The sequence below is a fragment of the Macaca mulatta genome, chromosome 14, assembly GCF_049350105.2.
Source record: "Macaca mulatta isolate MMU2019108-1 chromosome 14, T2T-MMU8v2.0, whole genome shotgun sequence".
Taxonomy (NCBI): domain Eukaryota; kingdom Metazoa; phylum Chordata; class Mammalia; order Primates; family Cercopithecidae; genus Macaca; species Macaca mulatta.
In genome coordinates, this window is record NC_133419.1 from 119,980,394 (window position 1) to 119,999,501 (window position 19,108).

Sequence of the window (19,108 nt, forward strand, 5' to 3'; positions counted from 1 at the left end):
CATGCACTTTTGACTTTTGTTAGAGTTTTGTTTATTTATTTATTTAGAGATAGGGTCTTGATCTGTTGCCCAGGTTGGAGTGCAAAGACTCAATCATAGCTCACTGCAGCCTCAGCATACTGGGCTCAAGAGAACCTCCGGCCTCAGTCTCCTGAGTAACCAGGACTCCAGGCATTCACCATCATGCCCAGCTAAGTTTTAAATTTTTTATTTTTAGTAGAGACAAGGTTTAGCTGTGTTTCCCAGGCTGGTCTTGAACTACTGGTGTCAAGAGATCCTCCTGTCTCAGCTTCCTCAAATGCTGGGAAATACAGATGTGAGCCATCACAGCCAGCCTAGAGTGTATTTTAAATCAGCATCTCTGTTTGTTGCACAGGCTGGAGTGCAGTGGTGCAATCTCGGCTCACTATAGCCTAAACCTTCCAGGCTCAAATGATCCTCCTGCCTCAGCCTCCCGAGTAGCTGGGACCACAGATGCGTGCTACCACACTCAGCTAATTTTTGCATTTTTTGTAGAGATGGGGTTTTGCCATGTTGCCCAGGCTGGTTTGGAACTTCTGGGCTCAAGTGATTTGCCCGCCTTGGCCTCCCAAAGTACAGGGATTATAGGTGAAAGCCACCGTGCCAAGCCCACTTTTAATTTTTTTTGTTTTTTTTTTTTGAGGTGGAGTCTCGCTCTGTCGCCCAGGCTGGAGTGCAGTGGCCGGATGTCAGCTCACTGCAAGCTCCGCCTCCTGGGTTTACGCCATTCTCCTGCCTCAGCCTCCCGAGTAGCTGGGACTACAGGCGCCCGCCACCTCGCCCGGCTAGTTTTTTGTATTTTTAGTAGAGACGGGGTTTCACCATGTTAGCCAGGATGGTCTCGATCTCCTGACCTCGTGATCCGCCCGTCTCGGCCTCCCAAAGTGCTGGGATTACAGGCTTGAGCCACCGCGCCCGGCCCCACTTTTAATTTTTTAAAAAGATACTTGGCTGTGCGTGGTGGCTCGTGCCTATAATCCCAGCACTTTGGGAGGCCGAAGCGGGCAGATCACGAGGTCAGAAGATCAAGACCATCGTGGCTAACACGGTGAATCCCCATCTCTACTAAAAATACAAAAAAATTAGCGGGTGTGGTGGCGGGCGCCTGTAGTCCCAGCTACTTGGGAGGCTGAGGCAGGAGAATGGCATCAACCCAGGAGGCGGAGGTTGCAGTGAGCTGAGATCGCGCCACTGCACTCCAGCCTGAGCGACAGAGCGAGACTGTCTCAAAACAACAACAACAAACAGATACTTTCATTGAATACAGCATCTGTTTTTGTTTTGTTTTGTCTTGTTTTGTTTTGAGATGGAGTCTTGCTCTGTCACCCAGGCTGGAGTCCAGTGGCATGTTCTCAGCTCACTGCAACCTCCACCTCCTGGGTTCAAGCGAGTCTCCTGCCTCACCTCCCAAGTAGCTGGGATTACAGGTGCACGCCACCCTGCCCAGCTAATTTTTTTATTTTTTGTTTTTTAGTAGTGACGGAGTTTCACCCTGTTGGCCAGGCTGGTCTCGAACTCCTGACCTCAAGTGATCTGCCCGCCTCAGCCTCCCAAAGTGCTGGGATTTATAGGCGTGAACCACTGCACCTGGCCCAGTATAGCGTCTGAACTGAAGCTATTTTCTTTTTCTTTTTTTTTTTTTTTTGAGGCGGAATCTCACTCTGTCGCCCAGGCTGGAGTGCAGTGACGCAGTTTCGGCTCACTGCAAGCTCCACCTCCCGGGTTCACGCCATTCTTCTGCCTCAGCCTCCCAAGTAGCTGGGACTACAGGCGCCCACCACCACGCCCGGCTAATTTTTTGTATTTTTAGTAGAGATGGGGTTTTACCGTGTTAGCCAGGATGGTCTTGATCTCCTGACCTTGTGATCCGCCCGCCTTGGCCTCCCAAAGTGCAGGGATTACAGGCGTGAGCCACCACGCCCGGCCTAAAGCTATTTTCTTTCAGCAGTTTAAAAATAGCATTCCACTTTGGCTTCCATCGTTTCTGTTGAGAACTAAGCTCTCAGCCTTAATGTTACTCCTTTAAAGGTAGTGTTTCTTGACTGTGAGTGGTGGCTCACACCTGTAATCCCAACACTTTGGGAAGCCAAGACAGGAGGATCGCTGGAGTCTGGAGTTTGAGACCAGTCTGGGCAACATAGTAAGACTCCCATCTTTACAAAAAATAAAAAGTCAGCCGGGCATGGTGGCACATGCCCATAGTCCCAGCTACTGTGGAGGCTAAGGTTGGCTGGAGCCCAGGATGTTGAGGCTGCCGTGAGCTGTGATGGCGCTACTTCACTCCAGCCTGGGTTACAGAGAAAGACCCGGTCTCAATAAAATAAAATAAAATAAAATTGAAAAATAAATAGGCCGGATAAATAGGCCAGGTGCAGTGGCTCACGCCTGTAGCCTCAGCATTTTGGGAGGCCGAGGCAAGCAGATTGCCTGAACTCGGGTTTGAGATCAGCTTGAGCAACATGGCAAAACCCTGTCTCTGAAAAAGATACAAAAAAGTAGCTGGGCATGGTGGTGCACACCTGTGGTCTGAGCTGCTCAGGAGGCTGAAGTGGGCAGATTGCCTAAGCCTAGAAGGTCGAGGCTGTAGTGAGCCATGATTGTGCCACTGTACTCCAGCATGGGCAACACAGTGAGACCGTGTCTCAAAAAATAAAAATGTATATTAAAAAAAAAAAAGATATTGCTGCTTTTCCTAAGTACTTACAAAATGTTTTTCCCCCCTCTGGTCCCAGCAGTTTTACTGTATCTTCCTTTGTGGTTTTCTTTGTATTTATCTTTTAATCCTTCATAAGTTTTTTTTCTTCTTCTTCTTTTTTTTAAAGACGGAGTCTCACTCTGTCGCCCAGGCTGGAATGCAATGCTGTGATCTCAGCTCACTGCAACCTCTGCCTCCCAGGTTCAAGCAGTTCTTCCACCTTAGCCAAGTAGCTGGGATTTTAGGCATTTTTGTATTTTTAGTAGAGATGGGGTTTCACCATTTTGGCCAGGCTGGTCTTGAATTCCTAATGTCAAGTGATTCACCTGCCTCAGCCTCCGGAAGTACTAGGATTACAGGCATGAACCACTGCACCCTGACCTCCTTTTCTTTTTCAAACACTAACTGGAACCAAGCCTTTGTAAGTTTGGTAAAGTTTATTTAGTTTGTGATATTTTTAATCAGTTTTAGGACATTGTCAGCCAATTTTTCTGAAAACAGACTGAATATTGCAGTCCCTCTTTGTTCTCTTCTTCTGGGACTACCTTTTCCGGAATGTTAGACCTTTTCACTATGTCTCTGAGAGCTCTTATGCTGATGTCTTTTTTTTTTTTTTTTTCCATTGTTTTTTCTCTGCATACTTTATTTTCTTTGATTTTTTAATTTTTTCAGCCTCCCTAGTAACTGGGACTATAGGTGTACACCACCACACCCAGCTAATTTTTGTATTTTGTGTGCATATAGGGTTTTGCTGTGTTGTCCAGTTGTATTTTTAGATAAAGATGCTCCTCAACTTAAGATGGGGTTATGTCCCGGTAAACCCATTGTAAGTTGAAAGTGCATTTTGACTTATAGTATTTTTGACTGGGTTTATCCAGATACTACTCCATTGTAAGTAGAGAAGTGTATTGAATGTTTATTACTTTTGCACCATTGTAAAGTTGAAAAATCATAAGTTGGGTACTGTGTTGTATTTTTAAGTTCTAGTGTTTCCATGTGATTTTTAAAAATGTATCGATTCTATCCTTTTTTTTTTTTTTTCTTTTTCTTTTTTGAGATGGAGTCTCGCTCTGTCACCTAGGTTGGAGTGCAGTGGTATAGTCTTGGCTCTCTGCAACCTCTGCCTCCCAGGTTCAAGCGATTCTCCTGCCTCAGCCTCCCGAGTAGCTAGGATTACAAACATGTGCCACCACCATGTCTGGCTAATTTTTGTATTTTTAGTAGAGACAGGGTTTCACCGTGTTGGCCAGGCTGGTCTTGAATTCCTGACCTCAGGTTATCTACCCGCCTCAGCCTCCCAAAGGGATGCGATTACAGACGTGAACCAGCGTGCCCATCCCATCTTCTTTTTTTTTTTTTTTTTTTTTTTTGAGACGGAGTCTCGCTCTGTCGCCCAGGCTGGAGTGCAGTGGCGCGATCTCGGCTCACTGCAAGCTCCGCCTCCCAGGTTCACGCCATTCTCCTGCCTCAGCCTCCCGAGTAGCTGGGACTACAGGCGCCCACAACCGCGCCCGGCTAATTTTTTGTATTTTTAGTAGAGACGGGGTTTCACCGTGGTCTCGATCTCCTGACCTTGTGATCCGCCCGCCTCGGCCTCCCAAAGTGCTGGGATTACAGGCGTGAGCCACCGCGCCCGGCCCATCTTCTTTTTTTATTAAACAAATAAATTATTATTTTAATGGCCATATATAACTCCAACTCTGTCCAGCTTGGCAAGACAGCCAAAATATCTATTTAGCTTTTCGATTGCTGCTTTCTGCTTGTTTTCTCAAAATCTAGCCCCATGCATAAACAGTTTAGGGATTTGCAATAGCTCTAGGGAAAATTGCTGGCATTTCAGGTATACTTCTCTGTTCTTCCCTTCTCTATACTTTTTGGTCCCTCATAACCTGGCTGTCATTGTACCCCAAAATTCCTGTCTCTTCTTAGTCTGTTTTCTGTTATAACGGAATACCTGAGATTAAGTAATTTATAAAGAAGAGAAGTTAGTATTTAGCCCACGCTTTTGGAAGCTGGAATGTTGAAAAGCATGGCACTGACATGGTGAGGGCCTTCCTGCTACCTTGTAACAAGGCATCAGCATGTGAAGATGGTAACTTAAGTTTCCAACACATGAAATTGGGGGACACATTTATATCGTAGCATTCTCACCAGCCCATTGAGACTACTTTAAACCCCTAGTTCAAAGCCCGTAATACAGGGCTTACTCTAATGTATTCTTTCTTGAATCTTAGCCTGTTAAATCATGGCTGCCTGGTTGCTCTCCAGCGTCGTCTTTCTTTTAAAGTATATATTGCTAACATGCTTTGTGAGAAGGAGGTTCAATTATATATTTTATGGACTTTATTAACAGAGAATTATAATTAAAAATTTTTTAAGCCAGGCGCAATGGCTCACACCTGTAATCCCAGCACTTTGGGAGGCCAAGGTGGGTGGATCACTTGAGGTCAGGAGTTCGAGACCAGCCTGGCCAACATGGTGAAACCCTGTGTCTGCTAAAAACACAAAAATTAGCTGGGTGTGGTGGCGGGCGCCTGTACCACCAGCTACTTGGGAGGCTGAGGCAGGAGAATCACTTGAATACAGCAAGTAGAGGTTTCAGTGAGCCGAGATCGCGCCATTGCACTCCAGCCTGGACGACAGAGTGAGACTCCGTCTCCAAAAAAAAAATTTATTGCCTTTTTAATGGCCCTTTTTACAAAAATAATACATGTTAACTAAAATTTAGAAAATACAGGTAAGCAGGCTGGGCGCAGTGGCTCATTCCTGTCATCCCAGCAGTTTGGGAGGCCGAGGCTGGTGGATCACAAGGTTGAGATTGAGACCATCCTGGCCAACATGGTGAAACCCTGTCTCTACTAAAAATACAAAAATTAGCTGGGTGTGGTGGCATGTGCCTGTGGTCTCAGCTGCTTGGTAGACTGAGGCAGGAGAATCGCTTGAACCTGGGAGGCGGAGGTTGCAGTGAGCCAAGATTGCGCCACTGCACTCCAGCCCGGTGACAGAGTGAGACTCTGTCTCAAAAAGAAAAAAAAAAAGAAAAAGGAAATATAGGTAAGCAACACTGAAGAAATAAGTGGTATCTATAATCTTACTACCTAGAATCAGACAGTAGTTAGCAATTTGATACATGTTCATTGCCATTCTTTCTTGTATGAAATCATATTGTCATTGCTGGTTTTCGCTAGAAATATCTTGAACATCTTTGCATGTTATTACATATTCTATTGCAATGATTTTCAAATTATTTCACATGATTATACATCAGTATAACTAACTTAAGTGGAATCTCAGTTTGTAAAATAGCTAAGAATAAATCTATTGTAGTAGAAGCAGCGGTAGGCTTCTGTGGCTCCTGCTTGGAACCTCTAAGGCACTTGGGGACACAGTTGTGTGGCTCAGTATTTATTCGGTACATTATTATTTGGTATTTAAGTTATTGCTTAATTTTCCAGCATTATAAATAATGCTGCAATGAATGTTCTTGATGGTTTCCTTAGGGAAAATTCTCAGAAATGGAGTTTCTGAGACCAAGAGTATGCGTGTTTGGTAAATACTTTTGTTGAATTACACAACAGAAACGTATCAATTCCTTATTTCTACAGCTGTGTAACAAAGTACCCATTCATTTCCCTATACCTTCACTGACACAATGCGGCCAAATACCACATTAAGAACAAACTAGGGCTGGGTGGGGTGGCTCAGGCCTGTAATCCTAGCATTTTGGGAGGCTGGAGCGGGAGGATCACTTGAACCCAAAAGTTTAAGACCAGCCTGGGCAACATAGTGAGACTCCGTCTCTACAAAAAAATATATATATATATATTTTTTTAAGTTAGCCTGGTGTTGTGGCACATGCCTGTAGTCCCACCTACTGAGGAGGCTGAGGCGGGAGGATCACTTGAGCTCGGGAGATTGAGGCTGCAGTGGGTTGTCATCGTGCTCCTGTGCTCCAGTGAAAAATCTAGGTGTTTCTTTATGTGGATTGTCCTCCTGCCATCTCATTTTATTGTGAAAAATTACAAAGATAGTAGAGGTGAAAGAATTTTACAGTGAACACCCATATACTGATCACCTGGATTCTACTTTTAGCATTTTATTTGTCTTATCAAACTTTATGTCTGTCTTTTGATGTTTTCAAAGTAAATTGTAGATACCAGTACATTTCTGCCTCAGAACTTCAGCATGCATTGCACAAATCTTAAGTGAATATTTGCCATTAACGGCAAAAAACACAATTACTTTTGCACCAACCTAATAAAAGTAATATGTAGACATAAGAAAAAAGCTCAAGTGAGATTAAAGGGGACTTTTATGTTCTGTGTTAAGTTTCTATAGCACTTACATGTGTTACTTTTATAATTAGGAGAACTAAACATCAAGCAGACAAATAAATGAAAGAGATGCTCCTTGTAGCATCTTTGGGATATGCAAAAATAATATAAAGAGGAAGGGAGGAGAAACAAATTCACACTCCAAGAAGTAGGTTTTTGTGTAGTTTTTTCCCCCTACAATTTGGTGGGGTGTTTTTGTATTTCTTGGGAGTTTTTTTGTTTCATTTCATGGGGTGGCAGAAGTCTTGTTTCCAAAGTTTCTGGGTGAAAGTTACATGTGGGTGTAACAGCCAGATCCTTGATGTGGGAATCAGTAGATTTGGGATCTAGCCTCAGAATTTATGCTAACTCCCAGGTCACTTTCTCTCTCTGTATTTTAAATTTTTCTTATATAAAACAAGGAGTTTGAGAAAGCTTTTGACAAGCTATGCATTTCTTGAAACCATAGGTAGAGTTTAGAATTGGAATTTAGTGTACAGTTCTAACATATTGTCAGAAAAAATCTTGCTGTTTCTCTAACTCTAGGGCCTGGGACTCTATAATGAAACTTCTGTGGGGATTAGGACCAACCGGTGTCTCAGGTGATTAGCCCAGTATATCACCTTGGAAGCATAAAAGCTGCACCTTTGGTCAGTTGAAAGTGACATTTTTAGTTAGTGTGCTTTTGCTAATTACCTGTCTTGGTCAGTAGAAATAATAGTTCGCTAGGTGGCAAGTGTTTTGCTCTGTTCAATTTGAGTTATGTCTGTTTTTAAGTCACTTACTTTATGCTTCAGAGTTTACCAGTTTGTTACTACTTTTTCTGTTTTTCATTCTTCATCTTCCAGACCTCTTCCTGTGCCAAAACTGCCACCTGGGGAGCAGTGTGAGGGTGAAGAGGACACAGAGTACATGACTCCCTCCTCCAGGCCTCTACGGCCTTTGGATACATCCCAGAGTTCACGGTAGGTTCACAACAACCCTGTTTTGGGCCATATAGCTCTGTGCGGGTAATTGCTACCCTTCACCTGCTTGGCCTGCTGCCTGCACACAGTGTTATCCAGTCAGATTAAAGCAGAAAGATGAATCTAGCCCTTCATGGTTTAAGCCTTTTGTAGCTGTAGGTAATTGCACTTATGTTTTCTCAGCAACATGAGAACCTCAAAAACACACACACCTGTAACTTGCCACAAGAGTCAACCTTAACAACATTTATTAGTGATACTGGCAAAAGGAGGAGATTAATCTTCATAAGTTTATAGATAACAGTTCTATTTCCAAAGATCATTATGGCACTTTTCCTTCTGGTTCAGAGCATGTGATTGCGACCAGCAGATTGATACCTGTACGTATGAAGCAATGTATAATATTCAGTCCCAGACGCCATCTGTCACCGAGAGCAGCACCTTTGGTAAGTAGCCATTCTGCTACTTTAAAAGTCATTGATATGTCATAGGAATGAACATGTAATATTTAGCAATTGAGATAGCTTAATCTAAGCTGAAAATTCTTCTGTAGCTGGGACTACAAGTATGTGCCACCATGCCTGGCTAATTTTTGTATTTTTAGTAGAGACGGGGTTTTACTGTGTTGGCCAGGCTGGTGTTGAACTCCTGACCTCAGGTGATCCACTCCTCCCAAAGTGCTGAGATTACAGGCATGAGCCACCATGCCAGGACAAAGCTGAAAATTATTTTCAATAATCTTTGGCAAAATGATCCATGGCAAAATAAAGGAGTAAAGTATCCCCATTCCTTTATTTCCTACTCACACTACTGGTTCCTTTTGTGCTTTGCTTTGTCCTTTCAGGGCCTAGAGACATTTGTGTTCTATACCCTGGACCTGTAAGCTCCTTTTTATTCTCATCGCATTGATGAAATTCTTCTATGTGGGGGTGGTGAGCACTGAATTTCCATGTTCACTAGCCTACCAGATTGAAAGTTCAAGAAGCCTGCTCTCACAGGACCTTCTGCTGATCTTCCAAGGTGGAATGTGGATAGAAATGTTTATTGAATGCTCTGAGATGACGTTCGAGTCATTGGCATCAGTGGCTATTAACCTTGTCAAGAATAACCTTTGGCATGTTCAAAAATGAAAACTGCAGTGTTGGTGTAGATTTTATTTTCTATTTTTATCTCTGTTTACATGGTGTTTGGCCCACAGTAGACAATCAGTAACTGTTCGTTGAACGAGATAAATGATTGCATACATGCAAAAATGAGTGGATGCCCCTATATTGAAATGTATTAGAAGATGAAGTGTGTCAGAAGAAGATCACCTCACTGATTTTTCTCCAGGTGAAGGGAGTTTGGCTGCAGCCCATGCCAACACTGGCCCCGAGGAGCCAGAAAATGAGGATGATGGGTATGATGTCCCTAAGCCACCTGTGCCGGCCGTGCTGGCCCGCCGGACTCTGTCAGATATCTCTAATGCCAGCTCCTCCTTTGGCTGGTTGTCTCTGGATGGTGATCCCACAACAAGTGAGTCTCCAGGCTACTTTGGGTTTGTCCTGAATGGCAGTATGGCCTGTATGTTTATATTGAAAGGGAGATGACCTTCTCTGGTGATAGTAAGTCAGTATGTGGATGTAGTAGGCTAAACATTATGTCTAAATGGGAGGAAAGTCCTAAGTTAGGAAGTTAGACTGTAGTCAGACTCTCTAGGATTTTTGCAGACTTAGAGAAGAGGTCGTTCTTTAAACTCTGGCTGTTCTTATGTTAGGGGTAGGTAGGATTTATAGTTTTTCTGAGTATGCCTTATGACACTGGTAGTTAGGTTTGACAGCTCAGACCACACATTCCTTTTTCCTGGGCTCTATTCCATTGGAAAGGAGGTGTGCTGGCTCTGGAACACACACTGAATGGGCCTGGAGCCAGCCCATGTTGGGCCTTGATTATTGGAGGCTGCTCTTCTGGCACCTGTGGCTGCCTGGCAGGGCAGCAGCCAGAGTTGCTGTCACTTTGGAAATTGAAGACAGCCTTCAGGACAGACAGCTGGTGAAAAAGAATACAACCTTCAGTTGCCCAGACGAGCAGTGATCCCCACTCAGCCTTGGCTAATGCTTCTTTATTGCAACTTATATCTCTCTTTTTCCTTATTTGTAGAAGGCGAAGTTTAGTATCTTCTCTGGTCCCCTCAGAATTAAAACAGACAATTACATGTGCACAAACATGTTGCTTAGTGTAAAGCATGATGCAGTTGTTTATGACTGCAGTGGTTATTGTTTGTAGAACAGGTGCATGGTATATTTAGAAGGTTGTTTTTATTGTGATAAGGAGGAGGCTATATCTTAAAACCCTTGAACCTGTAAAACCCAGCCTTGTGACTGAAGAGCACATGTATCCAATTTACAGAAAGTCAATAATATCTTGATATTAGCACATTTTTATTGCTCTCGTTAAATGAGGATTTCCCCAGATTTGCAAATATTTGTTTTCCTATTCTAGATGTCACTGAAGTTTCCCAAGTTCCTGAGAGACCTCCTAAACCATTCCCTCGGAGAATCAACTCTGAACGGAAAGCTGGCAGCTGGCAGCAAGGTAGTGGTGCTGCCGCCTCTGCTGCCACCGCCTCGCCTCAGCTCTCCAGTGAGATCGAGAACCTCATGAGTCAGGGGTACTCGTACCAGGACATCCAGAAAGCTTTGGTCATTGCCCAGAACAACATCGAGATGGCCAAAAACATCCTCCGGGAATTTGTTTCCATTTCCTCTCCTGCCCATGTAGCTACCTAGCACATCACCTCCCTGTTGCAGGTTTAGAGGACCAGTGAGTTGGGAGTTATTACTGAAGTAGCACCTAGAAGGGCAGGAGTTCCTTTGGTGACTTCATAGTGAAGTCTTGCCCTCTCTGTGGGGTATCACATCAGTGGTTCCAAGATTTCAAAGCAGTGAAATGAAAATGGAGCAGCTAGTATGTTTTATTATTTTATGGGTCTTGAGAGTGCATTTGAAGGTGTCCTTCAGTTCCCACATAAAGAGAGTGTGGATTTTATTACATGATAACCTACCTGGGGAACAGTCCAGAAAGCTGTAGAACAAATATTTTGCTGGAAATCCTAATTGAGGACTTAAGACTTCCTGGGTTAAGGATGTGGCCGTGTGTGTGTCTGTCTGCCTGTGGTTGTGTGTATCCTTGTGATTATAAGATTAACCTGCTGTGTGTGTTAATTCCAGGCAGGGAATTAGCACAAAAGGTTTAGGAAGGAATCTTTTTTAAAGACTTCCATCTACTGTGGTATTATACCCAAGCCTAGTGTGTATTACAACTTCAACACTCCCCTTTGGCTTATATCACCATGTGCATAGCTAAAGTCTTCTATTTTTAGAACGCCCTCAGTCTGTTCTTTCCTCATCAACTCCTTCCTCATCCTTCTTGGTGTTCTGTCATTGGCCGTGGGCTTGCTATGACCAGCCTTACTGAGGCCAAGCAGCTTATGGGTTGTTCTTTATTGTGTGTGATGGTATTGGTTTGTTTGGTAGATAAGTGGGAGGAAAAGTACTGTTGCTACACTATTATAGTCATATTTGATACTAGCAGCTAACACTGGTCACTCCAAAGCACTGTTTCTATAGGAACATTGAATCTATTAAGATGTTTTGATTATCCTAATTACATAATGACCGATTTGAGATAGAGGCCTTTAAATACATTCCATGCCCTCCCCAGAAAATAGTCTGTGGGAGTCAGTTGCCTTGGTGCCAGGTATGTGTTCTGATGTAGGTCATGAGTCTTTCTACTTAATGGGAAGGGAAGAACATTTGTTTCCAGGATGACTTTCTGGCCAGAGTACCATAAAGCTTTTAGGAAGCTTCATTCACATGCTATTTAAATGCACAAAATAGACAGTAAGGATTTATCTGTTCAGTTTTTCTTCCCAGTGAATTAATTTCAGCTTTTATGGGTGTCTTCATTTGAACATGAGGAATATTAGGTTAGATTTTCAGCAGTGATTTTTTCGTTTGCCCTTTAAGGAGTGGGGATAATGCCCATGGTGGCCCAGCCTCTTGCAGATAGCACCTTCCCTGCATTGCTGCCTCCCGATGATGTTGTTTCTTTCTTGTGCCTGTGGCTTTGGGAATGTAACATCTCTTTCCTCCTTTCCTTCCCTTTTCCTCTTCACCTGAGGTCCTCAGTACTCTCTGTAATTACTGTATTCTTCACAGTAATTAGACATCATTCAGTGAATAAATTACTGTAGTCAAAGACAATATGGGCTGGCAGTTTGTGTAATCGCAGGTTCATAAAGAAGATTGAGAGTCCAGTTTGGAGAACCATTAGTCAGTTCCTTTATATGCTGATAAATGATCCCTCGAGTTCAGTTAGTATTCTGTCCAGAGTGTTTTGCTGACTTTCTTAGCAGTGTGTAACCTTGCTCCACATCAGAAGCAAGCCTGCTCTTTGATAAATATGTCTTCCTGAAAATCTAAATCATGCTTTTGTCTTTAGATCTAGACAGAAATGACCCTCCTTGGATCAGTCTTTTTTCTAGTCTTACCATCTTTGGAACTAAAACTTGTTCTAACTGGTGTCTTGGCATTCAGCTACTCCTGAATCTTTTGGTTTTATCCTCTGGCCTCAGAGCCATTTATGTTCCCAGAGTAGGCAGTACAGGACCTTGTGTTGATTTGCTATGGCTACCCAGTATCTTCTCTACATGGCATAAAGCGGCACAACCCACCATTAGGTGAGGTGGTCCTGAATTGAGGTGGAGTGGGGCAGAGGAAAATGGCAGTGAATATCGACTGCCATCAACTTCTAACAGACAGTACGTATACTGTTTCATTTTGAGGTAACATTCAGTTTTGCATTTTGTTTAAATATTGAAGGCCTAGACAAATAACTAGAAAAAAAACGGCAGCAGATTCCAGGCCCGTCCATATTGTGATTTTTCTTTATCTGCAGATACTGCCCATAGTCTAAAGATCGCTTCAGAAGACAAAGCACTGGCTATATATCTTTTGCCTTTTCCATGCATCTAAATCTTCTCTGGAAATTATTGTCCCTACTGTGTAGGCTCAGGGCAGTCTCGACTTTTCCTTTTTTGAGTCCTGTGTGGCTCTTTGAATCAGCGTGAAACTGAGGCTCCAGCTCCGTGTGTTGTGCCTGTGTCCCATCGATGGGCTGGGGTGTTAGTTGCTCACGGGTATCTGCCAGCATTCAAGGTTTTGGATCATTTCGTGAGGGTCTTTCCTTTGACTGGGTGCTCTGAGGACATACCTGGGTCTGTGCCTGAGATTGCCAGGCAAGATTAAGGAAAGTTTTCATGTGGCTTTTGTTTTGAGATTATTGTCAAAAGCTTAATTTCTTATATTTTCTGTTGACTAAGGCACCAGTAACCCATTCTTCACCCTCCATTTGTATGGAAATGTAAAATTCTTTGGCTTTGCTCTGAATTTAATTAAAACTGCCTTTTACGAACAGACTTCGAGTTTTGCCATTTTTGGCAAGCTCTTCCCCTTGTCCCTTCTTAGTGGCTGATAAAGTAAAAAAACCCACAACACACTGTTCTCCTTTTTCTCATATTCATTGGGCTGTTGTATTCAGCCCAGTTTCATGCTTTCCCTGTGTCTTCACGGATTGCTTTCCAGGCTGCCTTGTTGCTGGGTTGCTGGTCTGCAGCAACCACAACTGGACCTTTGCAGCTGCCCCCATGTTTCTTCCACTAAAGTAGAGGGTTCTTTAAATGGAAAAACCTGTGGGCTCTTAATATACCTCCCTTTAGTTAATACGCCAGGCAGCTTCTCATCTCAGCATTTACCTGTTAATATTTTTGTGAATAGTGCTCTGTACCTGTGGGTGGCCGCTCTCTTCCACTTGTCGTCTCCCCCGAGCCCCAGTCTACATAATCTGCCATTCTTTTCCCTTTCTCTTCTTACACAGACCCTCATTACTGGGGCCCAAGATGTGGGATAGTACTGTTAGTATTATTTAGCTATCTTATAGATTTAAAAGATTTCTGGTTAAGGGAGGTGGGGGTCACTGTTCATTACTCTTAAAATATGTGTTTATAGAAAAGTAAAATGTGTTTATGGTCCTAAACAGTCAAGTCACAAATTTTTATAACAAAACTTCCTTGTAAAAACTAGGGACCACCTATATATTCCCTTTAAGATCTAGCTCTTTTTGTAGGTGTTTAGCAATGGTGATAAAGCAGAATATTCTCCTACCTCACATCTTGAAAATCAGAAGATTATAGGCCTTCTCAAACTATAAGTCCCTCTTCTTGCCATTGGCCTTTCTGACTCTGGAATGACCACTGTTCGTTGAAAAATAGTTTTCTGACTATTGGCCTGGCTGTAACAGTTTGTTCATCCAGCAAATGTTTGAGTGATGACCATGTGCCAGAAATGTCAGGCATTTGTCCTTCCCTTGGTACCACATAGTAGTTTACTAATGTTTGAGGGATTGTACTTGGACTGTCATAGCCTCTGCATTTGACCTTAAAATAGCTCTTCCCAGTAAGATTGTGCAATTTTTATTCACAGCTCTTTCATGTAGACTTACCTTTCCTTATAGAGCTGTCCTGATTAATAGCAGGGCAAGATTCTCCCATTATCCCCTGTTGTCTCCTATAGCTTTGATAATGCCTGGGAAATTCCTTGATGTAAGTCTCATGGATAGTGACTGTTTTTATGTTGGAATTTGTTCCAACATAATTAGAATCTGTTTGGCAAGTTGAAAGGTAAGTTGGCTCAGAGTTGCACAGTAGGGCGTTAAATGTTTAAGCAAAGCATCTGTCCGCACTGCCCTTTCCAATCTAGTGCCTTCCTTGAACTTTTTCCTGAGCTGCTATGTCCCTAATCTCCCTCGTTGGGAGGATTTTCATATCACCCTTCTGGGACCTGTCACCATGTCCTGTACTATTTGGAATTGGTTTTCCAGTCTTTCAACAACCTTTGCAGCTAACTCTATGTTTTAGAAGGGCTGGAGGTGTGGGCGCTATCTTTGGGTCTCAGGACCCAAAGATCCTTGAGTCAGTTGTTTGGTCTTCCAAGAGCCAGACATTATACAGATTGAATTCCATCAGTCCCCTAATTGTCAGCCTTTACCTCCCTCTCAGAGCAAGGAATTTAGGGATTCTAAAGCTTAGTGTCCACACATCATTCTGCCAGACCTTAGAGCTTTAGAAGCTCAATCTAAAGTACTCTAACTCAGCAGAAACTATTACTGTCACTCTCTTGAACTCAGTCTCCATGAGCAGTCTTTTGTTAGAAATACGTAGAACTGCTTAATGCCTAGAGGGTGGTGGATAGTGAAGGACGGTCAAGGTTGTATTTTTGACTGCTTAGGGATCCTTTGGATACCAGAAACAGAAATGTTCAAGCGGAAGAAAGGAGGGACTCATGGTAAGGATGCAGGGTATTTCGCAGAACCTAGGATGGGAAGTGCCTTTGGTTCTCGGGTGGAGCTGGAACTGCAGAGCTTTGCACCTAGTCCTTTCTCCCGCTTCCCTGTCTGGTTTGGTATGCGTGACCCCCAAATAGGCACTCCAGTCCTCAAGTCCACACCACCTTCCAACTCTGCGGATCACTATGAACAAATTCTCAATTTCCCATACTACTATTTTTTTTTCTTTTTTTTGAGAAGGAGTCTTGCTGTGTCACCTAGGCTGGAGTGCAGTGGTGCAGTCTCAACTCACTGCAACCTCCTCCACCTCCCAAGTTCAAGCAGTTCTCTGCCTCAACCTCCCGAGTAGCTGGGATTACAGGTGCCTGCCACCATGCCTGGCTAATTTTCATATTTTTAGTAGAGATGGGGTTTCACCATCTTGACTGGGCTGGTCTTGAACTCCTGACCTCGTGATCCACCCGCCTCGGCCTCCCAGAGTGCTGAGATTACAGGCGTGAACCACCGCTCTCGGCCCATACTTCATATTCTTAAGAAAAACTACACTCAGCCTGGCACATTAATCAAGTATCCTTGAGCAGTTGGCCTTGCCAGGGAGAGCAGAGATGTGGCAGGCTCCTTCAGCTGGAGACAGGGAGCTTCTCAGAGAAGTGAGCAGAGACTCCGCAGACGCCCTAAAAAGGCTTCTACTCAAGGAGTAAAGCCTCTACTCCCGCCTTTTTGCTAGTGGAAAGGAAGGCATGGGAGTTTTTCTGGGACATCATAGAAATTCTTAGGTTTAACTTAATTCTGGTCATTGTCATCTTTATTTCCTGTTTTTCTTCCCTTTGTCAGTCTTGGCATCCAAGATTTCTTACCTCCCTCTTGTGGGCCAGCCTGTCCTGTTCCAGAGCTAGCCTGTTCCTGGGTGGCCTTCCTTAGCCTCCATTCAGCCTCAGGTCTTTTGCCTTCTTCCGTGTTACTTAGAAAGCAGAATCTAATAACGGGTGCCACTGTAGCCACTATCCATGGACTTCTGGGTCCTCTTCAGGTTTGAGTGCTTGGAAATGTTCATTCTCTGGGCTTGCGGCCTATCTCCTCCACTCTCCTCCTTACCCTCTCCTCCTTCCTGTGTGAGGGCCGCTCTGCAGTAATGTTCTCAGGCAGGCCTTCCTAGGCACCTCAGAAACTACTTTGCCAGAGCCAGTAAGAATATATAATAATGGAGCAGTTGCCAGGATAGAAATTAAATATAGATTCCAGTTTAGGATAGAGTTTTTACTGAGAGCTCTTTAGACAGTATACCTGTGTCTTCTCTGGCAATTGCTTTCATTTTAGTCCTATATAAAAGCTTTCCTTTTCTTTTTTTTTTTGTTTAACTATGCTTTTGCTTGCCTGAATCTTTTGTCCTGAGTTGTAAGGTATTTCATACTGCCTTACTTAAAGGTTTATTAAACTACTAGAGTCATTTGATACACACAGAAGTTACCTGATAATCCAAAGATGTCCATCAAGGGAGGAAGGATGGGTCATCAGACTTTGCATTTGATGTTGTAGTCTAGGCTCCTGGGTTAAGCAGCGGAGGGACAGCAGTGCCATGTGCCTTCACCGTGTCCCAGGAAATCTGAGTTGGTTCCCGTGGGAAATACCAGTGTTTCTTGGTTCTGAAAAGTAGCAAAAGAGTAAGAGATGGGGAAGTAGGGATGGGGAGAGCAAGCCCTGCACGTCCGTGGTGAGTCAGGTGGGGAGCACAGGTGGAAGGGCTGGCTGTTGACAGATAGACTAAGCTGTGTGGCGCTCTTGCCGCCCCTTCCTGGGTACAGAGCTTGAGAAAAATGCAGCCGACCACTGCCTGTGTTTGTATAGAGCAAAGCCCAGAAGCCAACCTCAGATCTCCTGATTTGGCAGCTGAAGAAATCAGCAGAGTCCTGATTGCCTGATTCAGTTCCAAAAATGAATGTCAGGCCCCTCCCTTCCCCCAACATTGCCTCTCCTACGTTCTCCTTCTACCCTCAAATCAGACAGGCGGCCAGAGAGGAGTCTTGCTCAATGCGTGCTACGTGCAACTCCTCAGGCCTTGCGCCACCTCCATGCTGAGCCCTGAAGCAGGGTGTCCTGGGTGCCTGTGTGTCAGCTCCCTCCTCTCTACCTACCTCTGACCTTGTTGTGGGTGAGGGTAGCCATGCTTATGGCCGTCTTAAAACTGGAGAGGCGGAGAACTACTTAGGAGTCTGTAGACCACGTGTTGTCTTCCATGGCCTCTTTTCTCCTGCTGTCTGGGTGAGTGAGCCTGCAGTGCAATGCCCACGAGAGTAAATGCCTCCTGACCTACCCTGCTCAGCACTGTTCTAGTGTCTTGGCCTTGAAAGAAAAGCCTAACTTCCTGCTGAAACATGTGGTAGTGGCATGGCAGCTATGAGGCACCTCCTACATCTGTTTTCTGGCTGTGGTGACTTGGGATTTTTAACCTTATATATCTTTTTCCTTTACTCAAAACAAAACAATTTTTAGCACACTGAAAAAAAAAAAAAAAAGCCAAATGTTTTGTGCCTTTCTAAGGCAGCACTGTATCCCAGGCTGCATTTTAGGACTTAATATGGAAATAGCAGAGTCTGAGCTCCTCTACCTTGAGTTTCATTAGTCCTTAGTGTCTAGGAGACAGGAAAGAATGCTCTCTGTGACTGGAGAGGTGACAGGCAGGTGCAGTGTGTCCGGAGTCCCTTTCCCCTGCCGTGAGACTTCAGTGGAGGAGAGCAGCATTGTACCCTGGGATCATTTGGTTGGTTCCAATCACAAGCTTAGTTATCAGGTTGCATGCCTTGTCTCCTGCAAGAGACAGAACGTTCCACAATTCCCAGGTAAACTCTGGACCATTCCAAGTGTCCTAGCCTCCTGATGACATTAATTACCCAGTTGTGTGGAGGAGTGTAGGATGGACTCTCCTGAGAAGGGGAGGTTGGTGGTTTTGTCTTCTTTTTGCTGGATCCTGAACTGGTCTAGACCTCCTGTCCCCACCCCCCGCCCCCATCAGATGTGGCTGGCCTTTCATTTGAAGGCTTCAGACTTAAAGCATTAAGCAGCTAGTGCCCTCTGCAGGGCCTGGTTTCCCCAGGGAAGGGCAGCAAGGAACACGGACCAGAAGCCTGTCCTCAGTAATGTGACTGTAGTGAGCTTTAGCAAAAGTTTTTCTATATAATGACATTTTACTTATCTCTTACCCTTTCCTCAGTTTTCCCTTGCCTTTAACTAATAAAAATTGGGAGATAGAAATTTTAAAGTCCTCCTTATTCAAGATTTTGAAATTCTTAGCCTGGGGGTGCTGGAGAGAACCTGATGCTTTCTCCAGAATGAAGAGTCCCAATTTGTATATCAGTGTTAAGAAGAAAACAAACACATAGATAAGATTTTCGTGGACTATTTTAAAAATGTGTCATTAATATAAAAAAATTTATATTAGCAGTATTTAATCATTCTCACCTGTAAAGAATAACAGAAGGTAAATATTCTTACAGAGAATAGCAGAGCTTTAAGATTCATTTTCATTTTAAGTCCATTTTATTTTGCCAGTGTATTAATGTTTAGAAGTCTGTTATACTAATGTTATTTATTAATTTTTTTCATTTCCATATACAGTTAACTAAAGAGCTTTTTCAAGCACCCATGTCTGTAAAAAAATATTTTTAAATAAAGTTTCTTTTGTTGTAGCGGACTTGAGTTCTTGCTCATTCAGGGGGTTGGGAGGTAATAGTCGA

The 19,108-nt window shown here is 43.7% G+C and overlaps 1 protein-coding gene across 2 annotated transcripts in view; it reads left to right on the forward strand.

The window, feature by feature from the left end:
- The window catches only part of CBL (Cbl proto-oncogene), a 104,487-nt gene extending 85,422 nt beyond the window's left edge, over positions 1–19,065 (forward strand). The window contains 4 exon segments of one of the 2 annotated variants that reach the window (NM_001258147.1): positions 7,878–7,994; positions 8,343–8,440; positions 9,327–9,509; positions 10,476–15,734. In NM_001258147.1, coding sequence (NP_001245076.1) covers positions 7,878–7,994; positions 8,343–8,440; positions 9,327–9,509; positions 10,476–10,762 — 685 coding nt within the window. In that variant the 3' untranslated portion in view covers positions 10,763–15,734. 2 annotated transcript variants of the gene reach the window in all.
- The last annotated feature ends 43 nt before the right edge of the window (positions 19,066–19,108 follow it).